The sequence below is a fragment of the Schistocerca nitens genome, chromosome 1, assembly GCF_023898315.1.
Source record: "Schistocerca nitens isolate TAMUIC-IGC-003100 chromosome 1, iqSchNite1.1, whole genome shotgun sequence".
In the NCBI taxonomy this organism is placed as follows: domain Eukaryota; kingdom Metazoa; phylum Arthropoda; class Insecta; order Orthoptera; family Acrididae; genus Schistocerca; species Schistocerca nitens.
In genome coordinates, this window is record NC_064614.1 from 273,125,626 (window position 1) to 273,145,738 (window position 20,113).

Here is a 20,113-nt window from a genome sequence, read left to right on the forward strand (position 1 = left end):
TGTGCTACTTCCTACTCTTGAAATACTAAACCAGTACCTGCTACTTTTCAAAGGCTGTGAAATGAAACAGGTTTGTGCGCAGGGTACGATTTGTACCTATGCAGCCAGTAACATATTCTTCAATACAACATATTTATTTTGCACACAAAATAAATAGCTGACTAAGTGTTTGAGGTCTAGATTAAAACAATTTTTTAATTAATGGACATCATCACACCTTTTTACAAAAACAGAATGCAAACAGTCACAATAATTTGACAATGTTCCTTTTTTCTCCACTTACTGCTAAGGGGCCTTTTGTACTCAACTTTGTACCACCAGTGGCACTTCAGCTTAATTAGTTATATTTCAGTTACATACTCCATCCACAGCAATATATTTATCAGTTTTAAATGATGAAAAGCAGAATTAGTCCATTCAGTACATAATTAACTGAACATGTGTAACATTAAATTTTAACTTTGGTGTACCCTTTGAGACATCTACAGGTACCATCAGAGATAGAGCTACCCTCTGGGACTGTGTACCCTGTTTCATATAAATGCTTTGTTTAACTAATGAAAGTACTACAGACTGGTTTCCCTCAGAAAAATGAATGAATTTCTCAGACAAACCAAAACAGCGAAGAATGGTTTCTGCTGAAAGAACACATACATGATTCAACTGGCAGAAAAACTTCAGGCTGGTTTCAATTGAAAAGAAAGAATGAATAATTCCAGTATCCAAAACTACAATGGCCTGTGTTGATTGTTTTCATTCGTATGTTCCCACGCACTGGTTTTCAAAAGAATGAATCAATAATTCAGCCGATTCATCAACTGTTTTCATTTGGTTGTTCCCATTACTATGCACCTCCTCATATTCCATGTCTGAACGAATTTATCACATTTTAAGAGAGAACTCTAATGCCCATTATGAAACAAACTCAAAAACTCCCACCCATTCATCTACACCCTTACTCATTCATATCATATTACATATTGCTATTAGTTTTTCCCAGTTATATTCCAAAATCACGAGTAAAATCCAGTATTCTTCCTAACCTGTCTTTCTACCACTTTCACAAATAATATGTCATTTAGATTTAAACAACAAATCCATATGGTGGGAAAAGTGGCAAGTGACACTAAATAATGAAAAGTCTGAGGTCATCCACATGAGTACTAACAGGAACCCATTTAATTTAAGTTACATGATAAATCACACAAATCTAAACGTTGTCAATTCAATTAAACATCTCAATTACAACTCTGAATGACTTAAATTGGTACTGTCACATAGATAATATTGTAGTAAAATAAATCAAAGACCACATTTTATTGGCAGGACACTTAGAAGATGAAACAAATCCCTTCAGTAGACTGCCAACACTATGATTGTCAGTCCTCACCTAGATATCACTGCGTGGTATGGGATTCTTACCAGATAGGATTGTTGAATGACATTGAAAACTTCAAAGCAGGGCAGCTTGTTTTGTATCATTGGGAAACTTGGGCGAGATTGTCACGGATATGATATGCAACATGGGGTGGCAATCACTAAAACAAATGCATTTTGCATTGCCGCAAGATATTTTCACAAAATTTCTGCCACATGCACCTCTGAATGTCAAAATATTTTGTCGATACCCACCTACATAGGGAGTAATGATCATTGTAACAAAGTAAGAGAAATCACAGCTTGCATGGAAAGATTTAAGTGTTCATTTTTCCCCATGCTCTGTTCGAGAGTGGAACAACAGAGAAATAGAGTGAAAGCAGCACTAAATATTTAAGTGTGAATTGCAGAGTAGTCAAGTAGACATGTTGTTGTTGTTGTTGTTGTTGTTGTTGTTGTGGTCTTCAGTCCTGAGACTGGTTTGATGCAGCTCTCCATGCTACTCTATCCTGTGCAAGCTTCTTCATCTCCCAGTACATACTGCAACCTACATCCTTCTGAATCTGCTTAGTGTATTCATCTCTTGGTCTCCCCCTACGATTTTTACCCTCCACGCTGCCCTCCAATACTAAATTGGTGATCCCTTGATGCCTCAGAACATGTCCTACCAACCGATCCCTTCTTCTGGTCAAGTTGTGCCACAAACTCCTCTTCTCCCCAATCCTATTCAGTACCTCCTCATTAGTTATGTGATCTACCCATCTAATCTTCAGCATTCTTCTGTAGCACCACATTTCGAAAGCTTCTATTCTCTTCTTGTCCAAACTATTTACCGTCCATGTTTCACTTCCATACATGGCTACACTCCATACAAATACTTTCAGAAATGACTTCCTGACACTTAAATCTATACTCGATGTTAACAAATTTCTCTTCTTCAGAAACGCTTTCCTTGCCATTGCCAGTCTACATTTTATATCCTCTCTACTTCGACCATCATCAGTTATTTTGCTCCCTAAATAGCAAAACTCCTTTACTACTTTAAGTGTCTCATTTCCTAATCTAATACCCTCAACATCACCCGACTTAATTCGACTACATTCCATTATCCTCGTTTTGCTTTTGTTGATGTTCATCTTATATCCTCCCTTCAAGACACCATCCATTCCGTTCAACTGCTCTTCCAAGTCCTTTGCTGTCTCTGACAGAATTACAATGTCATCGGCGAACCTCAAAGTTTTTATTTCTTCCCCATGGATTTTAATACCTACTCCGAATTTTTCTTTTGTTTCCTTTACTGCCTGCTCAATATACAGATTGAATAACATCGGGGAGAGGCTACAACCCTGTCTTACTCCCTTCCCAACCACTGCTTCCCTTTCATGTCCCTCGACTCTTATAACTGCCATCTGGTTTCTGTACAAATTGTAAATAGCCTTTCGCTCCCTGTATTTTACCCCTGCCACCTTCAGAATTTGAAAGAGAGTATTCCAGTCAACATTGTCAAAAGCTTTCTCTAAGTCTACAAATGCTAGAAACGTAGGTTTGCCTTTCCTTAATCTTTCTTCTAAGGTAAGTCGTAAGGTCAGTATTGCCTCACGTGTTCCAGTATTTCTACGGAATCCAAACTGATCTTCCCCGAGGTCGGCTTCTACTAGTTTTTCCATTCGTCTGTAAAGAATTCGTGTTAGTATTTTGCAGCTGTGGCTTATTAAACTGATTGTTCGGTAATTCTCACATCTGTCAACACCTGCTTTCTTTGGGATTGGAATTATTATATTCTTCTTGAAGTCTGAGGGTATTTCGCCTGTTTCATACATCTTGCTCACCAGATGGTAGAGTTTTGTCAGGGCTGGCTCTCCCAAGGCCGACAGTAGTTCCAATGGAATGTTGTCTACTCCGGGGGCCTTGTTTCGACTCAGGTCTTTCAGTGCTCTGTCAAACTCTTCACGCAGTATCGTATCTCCCATTTCATCTTCATCTACATCCTCTTCCATTTCCATAATATTGTCCTCAAGTACATCGCCCTTGTATAGACCCTCTATATACTCCTTCCACCTTTCTGCTTCCCCTTCTTTGCTTAGAACTGGGTTTCCATCTCAGCTCTTGATGTTCATACAAGTGGTTCTCTTATCTCCAAAGGTCTCTTTAATTTTCCTGTATGCAGTATCTATCTTACCCCTAGTGAGATAAGCCTCTACATCCTTGCACTTGTCCTCTAGCCATCCCTGCTTAGCCGTTTTGCACTTCCTGTTGATCTCATTTTTGAGACGTTTGTATTCCTTTTTGCCTGCTTCATTTACTGCATTTTTATATTTTCTCCTTTCATCAATTAAATTCAATATTTCTTCTGTTACCCAAGGATTTCTACTAGCCCTCGTCTTTTTACCTACTTGATCCTCTGCTGCCTTCACTACTTCATCCCTCAAAGCTACCCATTCTTCTTCTACTGTATTTCTTTCCCCCATTCCTGTCAATTGTACCCTTATGTTCTCCCTGAAACTCTGTACAACCTCTGGTTCTTTCAGTTTATCCAGGTCCCATCTCCTTAAATTCCCACCTTTTTGCAGTTTCTTCAGTTTTAATCTACAGTTCATAACCAATAGATTGTGGTCAGAGTCCACATCTGCCCCTGGAAATGTCTTACAATTTAAAACCTGGTTCCTAAATCTCTGTCTTACCATTATATAATCTATCTGATACCTTTTAGTATCTCCAGGATTCTTCCAGGTATACAACCTTCTATCAAGTAGACATATATCAGTTAAAAACTGAAACACACTACACTGTATTTACGTTCCACAATAATATTTATTGTATAGTTCATTGTGAACCAAATGCTAATGTGTGTATGGCATATTTTGGCCAGGAGTTCCCTTTCAAGGATTTGATTGCCTGATGCAAATAAATCTTTTTATTTGGCACCATTTCTGTCACTGGCATTTCAATGATGATGTGGCTAACACAATACCTAGTCGTTGAGTGGATAAAATCTCCATCCCAGCAGGGTTCCTTCACATGGCATTCAACCACAATGATCCCACAGCCATGAAGACGGACAGTTGTGAACCAGACTCGGCTTTTTAAGCCACCCTCGGGACAATTTAAGACTAAAGTCGTATGACAATGGCCTAAAACATTGAAAGCTGGTTCACAACAAACTGTAAAACAAATATTATTATGGGACATTAATATTATGTATTTCAGTTTTTTATATGTCTATGTTCCTTCACGTAACAATGGAATATTTCATAATCATGTGTCATAAGAATTATATATTCAGCTGTTATAAAATGTATTTTAAATACCAGCTGCTGTATATAGTGAATTCTTACTACTTATTCTAGTCAAAATACCAACCCCACATTTGTAATTAGAACAATTGTTCCCATACAACATGACATTACGGTATCTGACATTCAGTATCTAGAACTATTACCCCAATGTATGGTATCAACAAAAAACACAAGAATAAAAACATTTATCAGAAAACTATATACAATTTTTTCAGAAATTTATTCATCTACATCTATAAAACCATATAAATTCCACTTTCTTTAATAGCCCATTGAATGTAAGGCTGGAAACTCTATACTATACATACAGTTCTAATCAATTTATATACTTTTTTGTACTTTAAAAATAAGTGTGCACAAAGTACAAAAGACGAAAGTAGTCACAATGAGATATGCTTACTTGGGGCAACCAACCAGTTAGAAAATGGTTAAATGTAAAAATCCATCAAAGTTCCCATAATATTCATCAATTTTCCTAACTATACTGTAAAACCTTCAGAAATTTCCAATACCACTATCAACGGGCTGCAAATAACCACTCCCCTCCAACTCACGCAGTACCATCCCAAATTTATCCAGACCTATGACATCCTCCATAAAGTTTTCATCCAATTTGGTCATTACTAACACAGAAGTAGTAATCTTCCTAAAAGATCTTTTTTCAGACCACTTGTTATAATCTCGATAAATATTGAGGGATTTTCGTGTGCCAAAGAGACCTTAGTGGCTGATTTATGTGCAGAATATAAATGGGACATCCTTTCAATACAAGAGACTCACCAAAACTACAATAGCCATTGGCCCAAAATTGCAGGCACGGAACTTGTTCTGGAACAGCCCCATGATAAATACGGTAGTGCCATTTTCAGTGGACCAAACCTAAATATCACATCAATTTCACTGACCGAGAGGGATGACTTCGAAATTCTTTCAGTATGTATGCTACACTTCTATGCTACTTCTATATAAAAGCTTCCCAGTGTCAACTTCACGTTTGAAGCACCTAACAACTTTAACTGCCACGACGTAAACTTCATCCTTGGTGATTACTTCTGCCAAAGCACATTATGCGGATACCCAAATTCAGATACCAATGGTGATAAACTAGAGACCTGGGCAGAGAGTCACGATTTTCAGTTAATTCATGATCCAAAGCTGCCAGCATCCTTCAACAGCAGTCGGTGGAGGAGAGGCTACAAGCCCGATAATATATTCGTGTCATCAAAAGTTGCTGGGAGCTGTGTCGAGATGATGGGTAAGTCCATCCCATCCATGCAACATAGACCTGTAATCTGCAAAGTGAATGCCATGGTAATGCCAGAGGACGTGCCTTTCATACGAAGATTTAATTTTCAGAAGGCCAACTGGGAAAGATTCATCAACAAGCTTGACACAGAAATTGCCAAGATTCCACTGCAACCTGAGATGTATGATGCATTTGTCAAATGCGTCCTGACAGTTTCAAGAAGGACCACCCCAAGAGGCTGTAGAACAAGTTACATACCAGGACTGACTGATGACAGCAAACAGCTAATGAACCACTACAAAGACCTTTTTGAGGTAGACCCATTAGCTGATGACACTGTCCAGGTTGGTGAGGAACTGCTGCAAACTATCTCAGCAAATTGCAAAGCTAAGTGGACCTCATTGGTAGAGAACCTTGACGTGAAATTAAATAGTAGGCGGGCTTGGAATCTCCTAAAAAACCTGAGTGGAGACCCAATGAAATCTAGAAACATCACCGCAATAACAGCAGACCAGATTGCAACACGCAATTACTAATGAATGGGAAGACTAAAGGCCGGAGTACACAGGAGCGACTGGAACAAATCCCAGGATGCGAGAACCATAACCTCCGAGAACCATAACCTCCGAGAACCATTCACCTTGGATGAACTAGAGTCTGCCATCTCCACCGTGAAACTGACCAAAGCTGCTGGTATCAACGACATCAAAGTAGAACAGATCAAGAACTTCGGCCACACCACTCTGCAATAGCTGCTTAGAATGTTTAATGGGAATGTGTATCAAAGTTATACATATTCCAAAGCTCTGGAGGAAAGCTCGTGTGGTTGCACTACTAAAGTGTGGTAAGGAACCAAACAACCCTAAAAACTTTCACCAAGTATCACTGTTATGCCACTGTTTCAAGGTCTTCAAGCACCTTATCCTTAACCGAATTAGAGGCATCCTCGAAGAAAAGTTCATTCCTCAACAAGCTGGCTTTCGACCTGGAAAGTCGTGCTGCAGTCAGATACTGAACCTCACTCAACACATCAAAGATGGTTTTGAACATGATAAGATAACACGAGTTGCCTTTATCGACCTAACAGCTGCATACGACACAATCAACCACAGAAAGTTACTGAGGAAAATCTACCAACTCATCAAGGATTACCAACTAGCATCCCTTATTGGTACTCTCCTGCAGAACAGAAGAATCCGTCTCTCTCCATGGTAAGAAGAGCAGACGGTGCATACAAAAGAATAGCTTACCTCAAGGCAGTGTGCTCACCCCTGTGCTCTTCAATGTTTACATTAATCACCAGTCCATAACGGAAAATTCCACATTTTTCATCTATGCTGACGATACTGCAGTGGCTGCTCAAGGAAAGACCTTTGAAGAAGTAGAGGAAAAGTTTACTTCTGCATTAGATACGCTTGGCTCCTACTACAAAGCCAATCATCTAAAGGCAAATACCAACAAGACTCAGGTGTGTGCATTTCACATGAAGAACAGAGAAGCTTGGCAGGAACTGGACATTACATGGCAAGGCAAATGACTGGAGCATTGTTCCACACCAGTGTATCTGGGTGTTATCCTCTGGGTGTTATCCTTGACCGAACTCTGTCCTTCAAGAAACATTGCCATAACACCAGGCTGAAAGTTAGTTCACGGAATAACATCTTGAGGAAGCTCACATCCACCATCTGGGGAGCAAGTCCTCCCGTCCTGAGAATTTCGGCTCTTGCTTGTCCTCACCAAACAGGTTGATATTGCAATCAATGAGACCATCTGAATCCTGTCGGGATGTACGAAGCCAACTCCCAGTCGATAAAATCTACCCGATTGTTGGAATAGCTCCCCCCACTATTAGAAGGGCTTTTGTTCCTGATGTAGAGAGGGCTAAGCAAACTTATGATCCCCAACATCCACTGCATGATCATCAGACTGTACCATTGACTGAAGTCGAGAATGAGCTTCATTGCCAGGACGCAACCTCTAGAGGGAAAACCAGAGTCTAACCACATCACCAGGTGAAAGAGCAAGCTACCAACCGATATACCTGTAAAGGAAGAGCTATCTCCAGGAAATGACTTGCCCTACCCTATTTGGAGATCGCTCAATCGTCTTAGGGTGGGCGTTCCTCTTTGCAAGACCAACATGCAAAAATGGGGCATTCTTCCAGCTGATGGAGATACATCCAGCAAGTGCAGAACAACAGAAGACCTGGCCCACCTGCTAATTTGACCTCAACTTGAGCAACCCTGCACAACACAGGACCTGATCGAGGGAAACAACAAGGCCATTGGAGTTGCTACCTTCTGGAAATGATGATCAGACACGGAAATGAATGAATCACTAACATGAGAAATATACTTTCTACTGCTTCCAAAACAATATTCTTCTATGCAGACACTGTATATAATAACTTGTCGACTATATCAACATTCCTGTGAATGAGTTAAATCTACATCTGTATAAATACTTCATAAGCCTGTCTGCAGAAAATTATACCACACTAGAGTCAAAGCTGTGTTTTATAGTATGTCATTGCCACCTCTGCAATGACAGTACTGTGTGCACATTGCCACCAACTTCCAAGAACTGAGCTGCCAAACAATGGGCAAGGACAAGTCAAGAACCAGACCAAAAGGACATTCTGCTCCACAACCTTATGCCAGACAAGGAGAGTACCACAGATTTAGCTCTCTATAATGAATATCTTGACAAGGTGAGAGCCACAATTTTCAAAGCCCAACATGATATCAAGAAAATACTGCCTGTCACAGCCACAGCCTTCTGAATGAACCAGTCATACGCAAAATCACTACTACTGTACAGTAGCCAGCTATTACACTTTAACACTACTCTGGAGACACTGAGAGCTCATGCAGATATTGAGAACAGGTTAAATGTTCTATCAACAGTCATTTATTTGTGCCAGTTATCAATGAATACTTATTCCTTTGAGGATGTGCGGAAGGTAAGCCCAAACAACTAGTCAATGGCATTGCAGTGATTGCTTCTACTTATAAGAGCAGTAGGCAAATTCTTTAGGCAACATATGGAGATCACAACCATAAAATATTGGCTCACTGCAATTTACTAGTTGTTGTTGTTGTTGTTGTTGTTGTTGTTGCGGTCCTCAGTGCAGAGACTGGTTTGATGCAGCTCTCCAGGCTACTCTATCCTGTGCAAGCTTCTTCATCTCCAAGTAACTACTGCTCACTACAGCCTTCTGAATCTGCTTAGTGTATTCATCTCTTGGTCTCCCTCTACGATCACTTGATGCCTCACAACATGTCCCACTGATTGATCCCTTCTTTTACTCAAGTAGTGCCACAAATTAGTCAAGCTGTGCCACAAATTTCTCTTCTCCCCAATTCTATTCAGTACCTCCTCATTAGTTATGTGATCTACCCATCCAATCTTCAGCATTCTTCAGTAGCACCACATTTCGAAAGCTTCTACTCTATTCTTATCTAAAATATTTATTGTCCACGTTTCACTTCCATACATGGCTACTCTCCATACAAATACTTTCAGAAACGACTTCCTGGCACTTAAATCTATACTCGATGTTAACAAATTTCTCTTCTTCAGAAATGCTTTCCTTGCCTTTGCCAGTCTACATTTTATATCCTCTCTACTTCGACCATCATCAGTTATAAGTATGCTAAATCCTTTCTTTCTATCTTCTGTTAGAGTTAAATCTAGGCAGCTTATATGATTTGTCTACCTCAAACTTCATTGTAAGCTTAATCTTCAGGTGCTGGGAACACAATTTTTATAAAAATGAAGCACCCACGGTGTCCACAATATATAATTTTTCCATTTAATATCAGGATTTACCTCAAAAAATTTGTTTTTCTGATTATTTACAAAAATATCGTCAAGCCCCACCCAAACCATTACCAAATGCCAATCCATCATTCTATTGATAAATTTTTCCATTAAAAGTGAAATACTTGAAAGACTGTACTAGTTCCAACACTTTTACTAGTGCAGTCACTTTGCCTATCGCCATTTTTTCGTATGTGAGATGACTGTATATTTTATGGGATGTTTGTATATAGATTGGTAATTTGTAATAATGCTACTGATGCTCTCTGCAGTATGAACTACACCTTTGATTTCATCAGCAAGTTTATAACTGTTCTTAATATTATAAGATTGACGAGGTGTACATCTGCTTCTTTGGTTTATAATTTGGGCAACATGTATTATTCATGATTAGATGTATAGATTTTTTCTCTTTACGCAGCTTTATTTCACGAGAATATTTCTGGGATTCACGGGTTCATAACTATATGTCTAAGGTTTCTTTTTGTTGAAACATATTATCCATAACAACAACTTATTGGTTTTCTCAATATAGTCCATATCATGTATTACAATCACGTAATGCCCTTATCTGCCTTCTGTAATTCTAGCTTCTTATTTATACCCTTCAGTACTTGCAAAAATGGTTTAAATGGCTCTGAGCACTATGCGACTTAACTTCTGAGGTCATCAGTCCCCTAGAACTTAGAACTACTTAAACCTAACTAACCTAAAGACATCACACACATCCATGCCCGAGGCAGGATTCGAACCTGCGACCGTAGCGGTCGCGCGGTTCCAGACTGTAGCGCCTAGAACCGCTCGGCCACCCCGGCCGGCTTCAGTACTTGCAACTCTTATTTGTTCTCATGAGCTAAGAGCAGTTCACTTAGGATTAATTTCCTTAATTTAAGTGTTGCGCTGGTTTGTTTATATTTACTCATTGCCGCAATATCATACAATACTTTTAATTCTGGTGACAGTCTGGGTGTACAAATAGGGACATAATGAAAATTTATAGCACGATAAAGAGGAAAGAACTAAAACAAATAAGTGAAGGTCACATCACAGGTCAGAATAACAAAGTATGTGGCTGTGACGAACAATGGAAAGATTCTGACAAAATTGATAAATGTTTCCGTAAGAAAATGTAAATATATTTCTTTGAACAATAAGGTCTTTAAAAGTATGAATAAATTTTGGGATTCAGGTGTGTAATGATTAAATAAAATGACTGCAGTGAACAGTGTATAGGGCAAATGGGGAGAAGCTTTGGAACTTGATTCAGGGACCATACTTTTTGTCATAACAGAACCATTTTTTAAGCACACGAAGAAACTTTTAAACACTCTGCCAAATTTAGACAGAACTCAAAAGGGATCAAATGCTTGACATCTTGAAAGAACTCTAAATTTATCATCACAGAAAGCAAGATCCAAATCTAGTCCTGGATGAATAGAGCAAATTCAATAACAATGCGTATTTTAACATGCATGAAGAGTTACTTAGATGGTGATTGTTGCTTACAGACGTCAAGGTGATACGGGGGAGGAAAGATAGAGGGAGTGGGATGGGGCAGCTGGAACAAACCTGAAATCAGTTAAGAAGCCCTCCCGCATAGCCCTCTGCCCATGGTTATGGTTAGCAGGTGACTGTTTGGCTCATCACTAAAGCAGTAACCACGAGAGTGAGCGTACCGCAATGTAGGCAGGCCTGTGGCAATACCATGGATATGCATGCTATCCGTAATGAATTATATATTTTTTGTGACTTTGTGTAATGTTTTTACCCCTGAGTGACTACAAGTTTATTTACAAAACAACATTCTCATCAAACAAAAAAGTTATTCAGTACAGAAATGTATTTGTCATTCATATACGACAAATGCACCAGTTACCACCTGTTGGCTGTTGTCTCTCAGGTTTTATGAACAATGTGGATTCTACCAGACCACTATTCTATCCTGTGACATAGCATGTAAATTTTGCATGTAAGGTGTATGGATACAGTCCGGTACAATTTGGTACATTTGTAGTCTGATGTTATGGCACAATGGCAGTGTAGTGTATCGTAGAGTAGATATTGATTAGTTATTTTACTTTTACCTACAGATCTGAGGATGATTCCAGTGCATTGAAAGTCTTCATTTACAACAGACTGAACAGTCCTGATGGACATTAAAGAAAAAGCATCAAGTGATAATGGATCTTCTCCACGGACAAAATGCCTATTTCTGCAACCTCAACAACCGACAGGTTCTTATTAACTCTGCAATGGTTCATTGGCTGGCATGGCATTTCACACAATATCTACAGTGAAATTCCCAAATGTTTCCTGCAGTAACTGAGAGATAGCAGAACTATGGACAGCTTGCTATCTCTGCTGAAAGAACTCACCATCACATGACGACATATCAAGTGTGACTTCATAGCACCACATGCAGCTTGGTGGGGAGGACTGGGAGAATAGATAGTAGGCTCCACAAAATGAATTCTCCACAAATTGTTTGACTACTACAGCATGGACAAGGCAGGCCTACAAAGAATACTCATGAACACATAAGCTACCCTGAATCTGAGACCTACAACACAAATTGTGGATGAAATATTCATCCCACCGTACTTTATTGTTGGAGGAAAACTTATTACCCTACCCACAAGGCCTGAGCAACCAAAGATAATGGACCTGGAGAGGTAATTATAGTTTCAGCAGAAAATAACCACAGACTTTTGGAAGTGGTGTAAAGAGTACCTGCTGTTCCTTTTGGTTCCACTCAACTAAGAACACCTGCAGACCACTGAAGATCTGGAGTGGAGACAGTGTTGTTCTACAAGTGGACATCCTTCCTTACCACATATGGAAGGAAACTAGGGTAAAGGAGCTACGAACATAATGAGATGGACTACCCCGAACTGTCACCCTACTCATCCTCCAGATGTAAAGAATGCTACTGGACCAGTATAGCTGGTCACGTTACTGCAGGTCAACCTGGGTGGGGAGGCTTAGTCCCAATATGGCAATATTACGAAGAACGGTAGAATGCTACTACCCTCATAGAGGAGTCGCAGACAGACAGCAAAGAGATTGGTATACCTTTGTGGTTTCAGCCAAAAGGCCTTCTTCTAACACCCACCCACCCACCCACCCACCCACACACACACACACACACACACACACACACACACACACACACAAGCACTGTCTCTGACCACTGAGCTCAAATGTATTAATGTGCCTGTCTGCGACTCAACATCTTCTCTATGTTATTAGTAGCAATCTATTCTCTCTAATAAACTGTCATTATTCCTTCCAGGATTTTCCATGTTTGATTTAGTTTTAATATGAATGTTTCTATTTACATTTACAGAGTATCTTCTGTTGACATGTTCCTGTGGGAATAAATTGTGACAGATAAATACACTGGTTCAAGTGGGAACTGTTATTTTCTTTCTGTTATTTGTAACACACCAATGGTGACATATTACACGTTCGAGCTGAGCCTCTGCTCATAAGCCTTTATCCATTTTTCTAACTCTACCTCCTCTTCTTTGCACTTTCTGTCCTTAATTCAAAATTATCTCTTGTTGGCTTCATCTTACTCTCTGCTAAGTTATTTATTGTATATACTGTAAAAATAATAATGCTGCATATTTTAATGTGTCATACAGCTTACTGCTCATTGTTACAAGGGTTCAAGTAATATTTCAAATGAACAAAGTTATTTATTAAAATCAACTGGGCGACACATTAGTAAAAAGCCATTTACTGATATGTTTGCAGAATTTGAACTGCTAAACATACCACTCAACTTTCCAGTAGTATATCACATGTTTCCACGTAACACGCTGTTCCAATTGTGCATTTGTGTTCGCAATAGCATTTTCAGTACTGATATCACTGAGTATTCCAGAATTGATAATGTCATGGCTGGCATCTAAATAACTGTGCCACACTTTCTTTAAAAATATGTGTCATGTTAACAGCTACAATATTTCCTCTTAAACAACAAAAAAAAATAAATGAGGCACAGACACTAAATAATACATCCCAAGTATTACATGTACAATTCAGACTTCCATAAAACACTAACACCCGAATATGTGTTGTCTCATTCAGAACTGGTAGCATAATAATAAAATCAAGCAATAAAAGTTGAAACTATAATTACAATTGAAAATTTATGAGACACCAGAATTCTAACACGAATTTCCCTTTATTCCATGCAGGCCTTAACACCATTACGTTACCTGAGCGCAGCTCCAGGCCACATTCAAACTTTCATCGTTGTTGATGTTCTCACCTATCATTTTTGACGGCACAGATAGCCTAACAGTTAAGATGACTGACAACAATGAGCAGGAAGTCTGGATTCGAGTCCCAGTCTTGCAAAACTTTTCAAGTGTCACTATGGATCCATCAGATTATAGAACCAGCATATGTTAATGGTTAGCATCGTATCGTTTCATATCACTTCATCTTCACTGGTTTCAACCCTGTCAATCCAGTCATCCAATGTTCGTGCATTTAATTAATTTGTTTCATTTAAATAATAAGTAGTTAGCTCCATTTTTATTCCATTTGCACTTAAGTCTTTCCAGCCATGGCATTTCAAATTTAAATTCAATATGAGAACAAAGGCCTATTTTAATTTGTGCACTTCAAGGACAAACTAAGACTGTCCCACTTTTATACATAGTGTACTGTCCAAAACCTTTGTTCAAAAGGAGCTCAACAACTCTCACATGGTTTGTAAGCAGTGTTCACCACTGTCAATGGTTGCATATAATACAATGCTCAAAAATTGTTAAACATATTCTCAAAAAAAACCATAACCCCACAAAAAATCCAAAACAGGCCTCTGAAGCTATGTACAGCATCGCCAAAACTTAAGTATGAGAAGAGAAAAAACAGATTAGAATGATCCTAACATAATAAATAATGAAAAAAGTAGATGTTAGTAGAATTATTATGTTCAGTTCAATAACTAGTGCTACTTAAGAAAGACAAGAAGAGAGCTACCACTCAAAAACAGCCTCAAATGATTCCCCAAAAGTACAGTGAAACGAGGTCCCACCATCACTGTGCATGACAGAAATAATTCAGATTTCCATATTTGTTGGAGCATTCTAGTTCACTCATAATGTTCTAAAATGTATTGAGCATGAACCACGTGTCTCACTAACACAGCTTTCTGGCTCCACTCTAAGTGCAACTTTTTGGAAGAAGTCCTCTCCGATATTTCATACTGAAAACCACCTCCTCAATGTAACACACACACACACACACACACACACACACACACACACAAATTGCAAGAAATAAACTACTTTATTAAGGACTATCAATGTACAAAAATATCCTAAATGAAATTTTGTTTTATAAGTGGCAGTAATATGGGGGTACACACACTGAACAATGTGGTTTAATTTTTATTTCCAGTTCATCATCTTCCTCATCACCATTTCCCAGCTCCAGTTTCCTGGGTATAGTTACACGCGCTCACCATATCCTGTTGTCTTCATAGATATTCTGTTCCTGGACATCTTCCCACTGGAAGTTCATTTCATTTCATGCCCTCTAGAATTCTCTCTCTTCTTCATCTGCTTTCACAGTATCTATTCAGCATTTTATGATCCTTCTATGTGGTCTTTTGCCTTGGATATTTATTCTGAAATATTTTCTGGCATTTTTTTTTCCATCCATTCTTGTAATGTGCTCGTATCACAGCAGGCTATGTTTTTTTTATTACACTAATAACAGGCACTTTGCTGCCAGCTATATTCTTGTTCACCTGATTTTTGGTCTTGACCTTTCTAGCAATTTGGTTCATAGTTCTGATGAATCTCTTTTGTCACCCGAATTCTGTTGTAGCTTTTTTCAGTAGGGTACATGTCTCAACACTAAGTGAGAATTGGCATGAAGTATGTGTGACACATGGTTGTCTTTGGTTTTTGCAGTCCTACAGAAAGTTTCTGACTTGATTGTAAAAACTAGGTTCTTTGTGTGTCCTACTGACTATTTCCTGATTAATATTGTTGTTTTGGAAGTTATACTTCCCATTTATTTGAAATGGAAAACTGATTCTAATTTTGTCTCTTTTAAATATAAGTTTGAGCTTGTTCCTTCCCTGTTTAACAGTAATTTCTATGGTCTAGGTGTTGCTTATCTTCAGTCCAAAAGTTTTAAACAAACTGTTCCATTCTGTCAGCTTTTTCTGCACATCAGTTTCTGCTTTTCCCTGTAGAACATCATCTGTAAATACTAGGACACTGGGTTCACTGCCCATTTCATACATAGATTTTTTAAATCTTGTCCCTTACTATTATGAACAGGAATGATGATAGGGCACTTCCTTGCTGGACAGCTCTCTTTGCCTAGAACCATTTCAACTGTCCACTACCTACCCGGACACAGCCATAGCAGTTCTGGTGTAACATCTTTAATTTTCCAATTAAATACTTTGGCACCTTGAGATGTTTCAAGCATTCCCAGAATTTGTTTTGAAGGAAACTATAATGGACTTTTGCAATGTCCAAAAATTCAATCACAATATTCTTTCCATGTTCCCCAGAACTTTTCTGTCAACTTCAAGCCAGGTTAATGAATATTTCCTATTTTGTGTGTATCTTACTGACGGGTCAGTCTCAATTTAGCAACATATCAAAATGTCTCTCCATTACACCTCTGATTTCTTTCTCTGTTCTTATTAAGCTTCCATTGTCTGTTTCTGAAGCAAGGACATTTACATACCATATTTGCATGAATTTAGGCTACATGCAAATATAGGCCACACCTCAACTTTTGACATGAGATTAAAGTAAAAAGTAAATCTCAAATATATGCCACACTAGTAAATTTAGTAGAAAGTTCAATTAGACAATACTTTGAACTGCATCTCATTCCCTCTCCTCTTCAACTTCTGCATAACTAAGAGTGACTCATCACACATACACAGTTATGACCTGTTCCAGTAGTTCATAGCCCTTGTTATTATCATTTTTGTTAAGCACATTCTGTGGCTTGAGCTTCAGATAAAACAGTAATATACCTTTGATTACGAATTACTGCTACGACGTACATGATACAGGCATTAAACTATGTTGAGAACTGCATATAACTATTGAGCTGTGCAGTGCGGTGCAGAGATTTGAGACCATACAGAAATGAAAAGTACGTAAAAGAAACATTTTGCCAATGGAATTTAAAGTTTCATATAGGTGAGTTCACCTATTTACAACATGAAATAATGTCTGTTTTTCACATAATTATAACTGTGCAAAAACTGCCTCAAGCTTACAAAAGTGGTTTGACACCCTTTCAGTGTTATGTGATCCAACTACAACACAAAAGATTTTATTTAGATTCCCAAGTAGGGTATGCGCACCTAATGCCAGTCTATTCTGATATGCTGATCAGCAATACAGTAAACAATGTACTGGAACAAATTGTGCAAATAAGTACACATGCTGCTGAAGAGCAGTGGTGCACAGTGGCATGTGGAACACTATGGCAGATGGATAAAAACTGCCACTATTGTGGTTTTAAATCAGAAAACACTCCTCAAGGGAAAAAGCTTCTCAGTTGGTACTTATGTGAGAGCTCATGACTTTACACTGCACCACTTCAATGGTATTTATTTCAAAATACAATGCACATGTATATGTCACTTTGAAATTGACAATCTATTATCTGAGGGGGGGAAAATCTCGATTACTGGCTGCACCATGATTTTTCAAGTCAAGATTTAGGGAAAAAATGCAGCCTATATTATCAAAAATATGGTATTCACTTCCTTTATTGTTCATTACTTTATATGGGAGCTTCTTATTTCCTTGGAAGTCTTCATCCATCCCTATAGTGAAGTCATTCCAACAGTTCTCCGTTTCTTACTGTATCTGGCATTTTGCAATCAGACTTTTGTTCTGGTATTCTTGTGATAGATTTTTTTCCAGTTAGTACCCATAATTTGTAAAAAAAAATACAAAGAAACCTTACTGTTAGCTGTATAATGGAGTCAGAAATGTTTCAACCAATGGGCAGATAATTTTCTCTAAGGTAGTGTTAACTTGACATCCAAGGCACTGAAAGTGACAAACATGAACACATTTTTGTGCTCTAGGGTGATGTGGATTCTATGGTTATCATGTGGAAATCATATGTGCATAAGACAAAAGAGAATTCTTTCTAGCAGCCAAACACAGTCATGAACATGATTTCACTCTAATGGTGACAAATTCCACTTCTATTCACCTTACACTGACTAGGCATGAGATGGCACAAAAATTAACAGACATGTTAAGTGCAAGGATATTCTGATGGAGTTAAAGTTTAACATTTATGAACAATTGTAAATGAGACCAAAAACTAGAATGCTCCAAATTCCCATAAATTCAGTGAGTTTCCCCAACACCAAATAATAATAATGAAAACGTGACTCTACCGCATTTGGGATCTGCGTCGCCTGCTGAGAATAAACAATACACTAGAATTACAATACTGATATTTAAGTTGAAATCTAGAAGTATCATGCAAAATGCAAAACAAACTTAGTACAACAAAATAGCTACAATAGAAGTCTCCAAAATTTTACAGGTATGACATACAGAATTTACAAGCAAAATTATTCTTACTCAGTCATATTTCTATTATTTATCTAAGAGTCAGTCACCTGATACTGTTGATGTAGTTTATTACTTACAATGTAGTTTATTACTTACAATTTACCAGCACATACCAGCATTTATTACATTTCTGCATTAAAAAGTATGTCAAAATTTTAGCCTTTTGTTCAGGTTATACAATTTATTTTCTTAAAAAGTAAAGATGGTAAATGTAAGTGAAGTAATAAACAGTAATAGTAAAGACTATATGTGACATTTTAAGGAAAGGAGGCAAGGACTGGTACAAACAGAGGCAACATACTATAATGTCTTATTTGTTTTCGGTAGGTATGTGATCCAGCACATGAATGATCAGTGCATCAAATAACAAAAGACAACAAATGGAAAAAGAGAAATTATTGCCCAGACTAAGAAGCCTGCAAGAAAGATCTTGCAGAATGCAGAAGGTACTGACACTGACTCACTTCTGTTAAGTCTTGTAAAATCAGAACTGAGGCTCAGAATAAACTAGAAAAAACCTGGAGACAAATCCCTGCATGGTTAGTACCCAAGCCGGCTGGAGATATTTTATAATGACATATACCACACACATTGTGGCTTAAACACAGAAGAATGAGAACAGGGTCTGAAGCTCTAATAGTGGAAACACAAGACCATGCCTTGAGGGAAAAGAACTGTGAAAGAGTAATTATGAAACTCAGTGTCAAGATGATAGATGTCGACTTTGTAGAACACACTGAGACTACAGTGCACATACTATAAGGTTACCCAATCTTGGCAAAGAATGAATACCAAGAGCCACAATTAGGTGTATTCCTACCATTTTTGGCAAGTATGAGGAGCTCTAGGAGAACCAGATCACTCCAACAAACTGTATGATCACTCAGCTAAAGCAGTCACAGCATCTGGATGTAAAACAATTCTGTACGTTCAACAAATACATATCATCTCAATACTTGCAACTAACAAGCCTGATGTTGCACATCAGCCAGATAAAGGATTATGCCCCTTAACTGACGTCTTACAGCAATGTAATGGGAAGTGATAAGGTGGCTAACAAGAAACTGAAATACAAGGATCAGAGCATCAAGGTCAGCTGTTGTCAGCCCGTCATCATTCATGCTCTGAAATCAATACCACATAGCTTGGAGAGCTGTCTAGAATCTGAGTACGTAGTAAATATGGTAAAACACAAGAAACAGCACTTTGTGTAATGTATTGTACAATGACTTAAAACACCATGCCTAATGCTGAGCAAGAAGGTAGTAAGCTGCAGCAGATAGACCTTATAGCCGATAATGTAACCTCTCATGTGAAAAATGGATGATGATTATGACGATGACGGTAATAGTAATAAATAATAATAATAATAATAATAATAATACATTCATAGACATAAAATTTGAAGTAAAATATGTGCTTGAAATATTGGTGGCCCTTGAAATTGAGAAGGGATTTACAGAGGAATGGGGTGTTGCCACACCTCTCGAATCTCACTTCAGATAAAATTATTACAGAACTGAAAAAAAAGAACTAAAAGTGAAAAACAGAGGAAACCTATTAAAACCCGGACAAACAAAAGATGTTAAGGTCACCTGTTTTGTTTGGATTATGGAAAGTGAAGGGAGTGTATGGTAGAACATGGGCATCTACACCTAAAGGTGCATGTCTACATACAAAACATTAAGACAGTACACACTGTCAAATATGGAGCTCTACATGTGAGCAGAACTTCAGTCCATCTGACATCCCATCACATTGTCTAACCTACC

The 20,113-nt window shown here is 38.2% G+C and overlaps 1 protein-coding gene across 6 annotated transcripts in view; it reads right to left on the reverse strand.

Annotated features, from left to right (window-relative positions):
• The window catches only part of LOC126248056 (protein transport protein Sec23A), a 105,932-nt gene that overhangs the window by 5,207 nt on the left and 80,612 nt on the right, over positions 1-20,113 (reverse strand). For 2 of the 6 annotated variants that reach the window (XM_049948706.1, XM_049948734.1), the window contains one exon: positions 18,161-18,181. The exons of 2 other annotated variants lie outside the window; for them this stretch is intronic. In XM_049948706.1, coding sequence (XP_049804663.1) covers positions 18,161-18,181 — 21 coding nt within the window. Of the gene's footprint in view, positions 1-18,160; positions 18,185-20,113 lie in introns of all 6 variants that reach the window. 2 more of the 6 variants (XM_049948698.1, XM_049948724.1) reach the window with 1 other exon arrangement.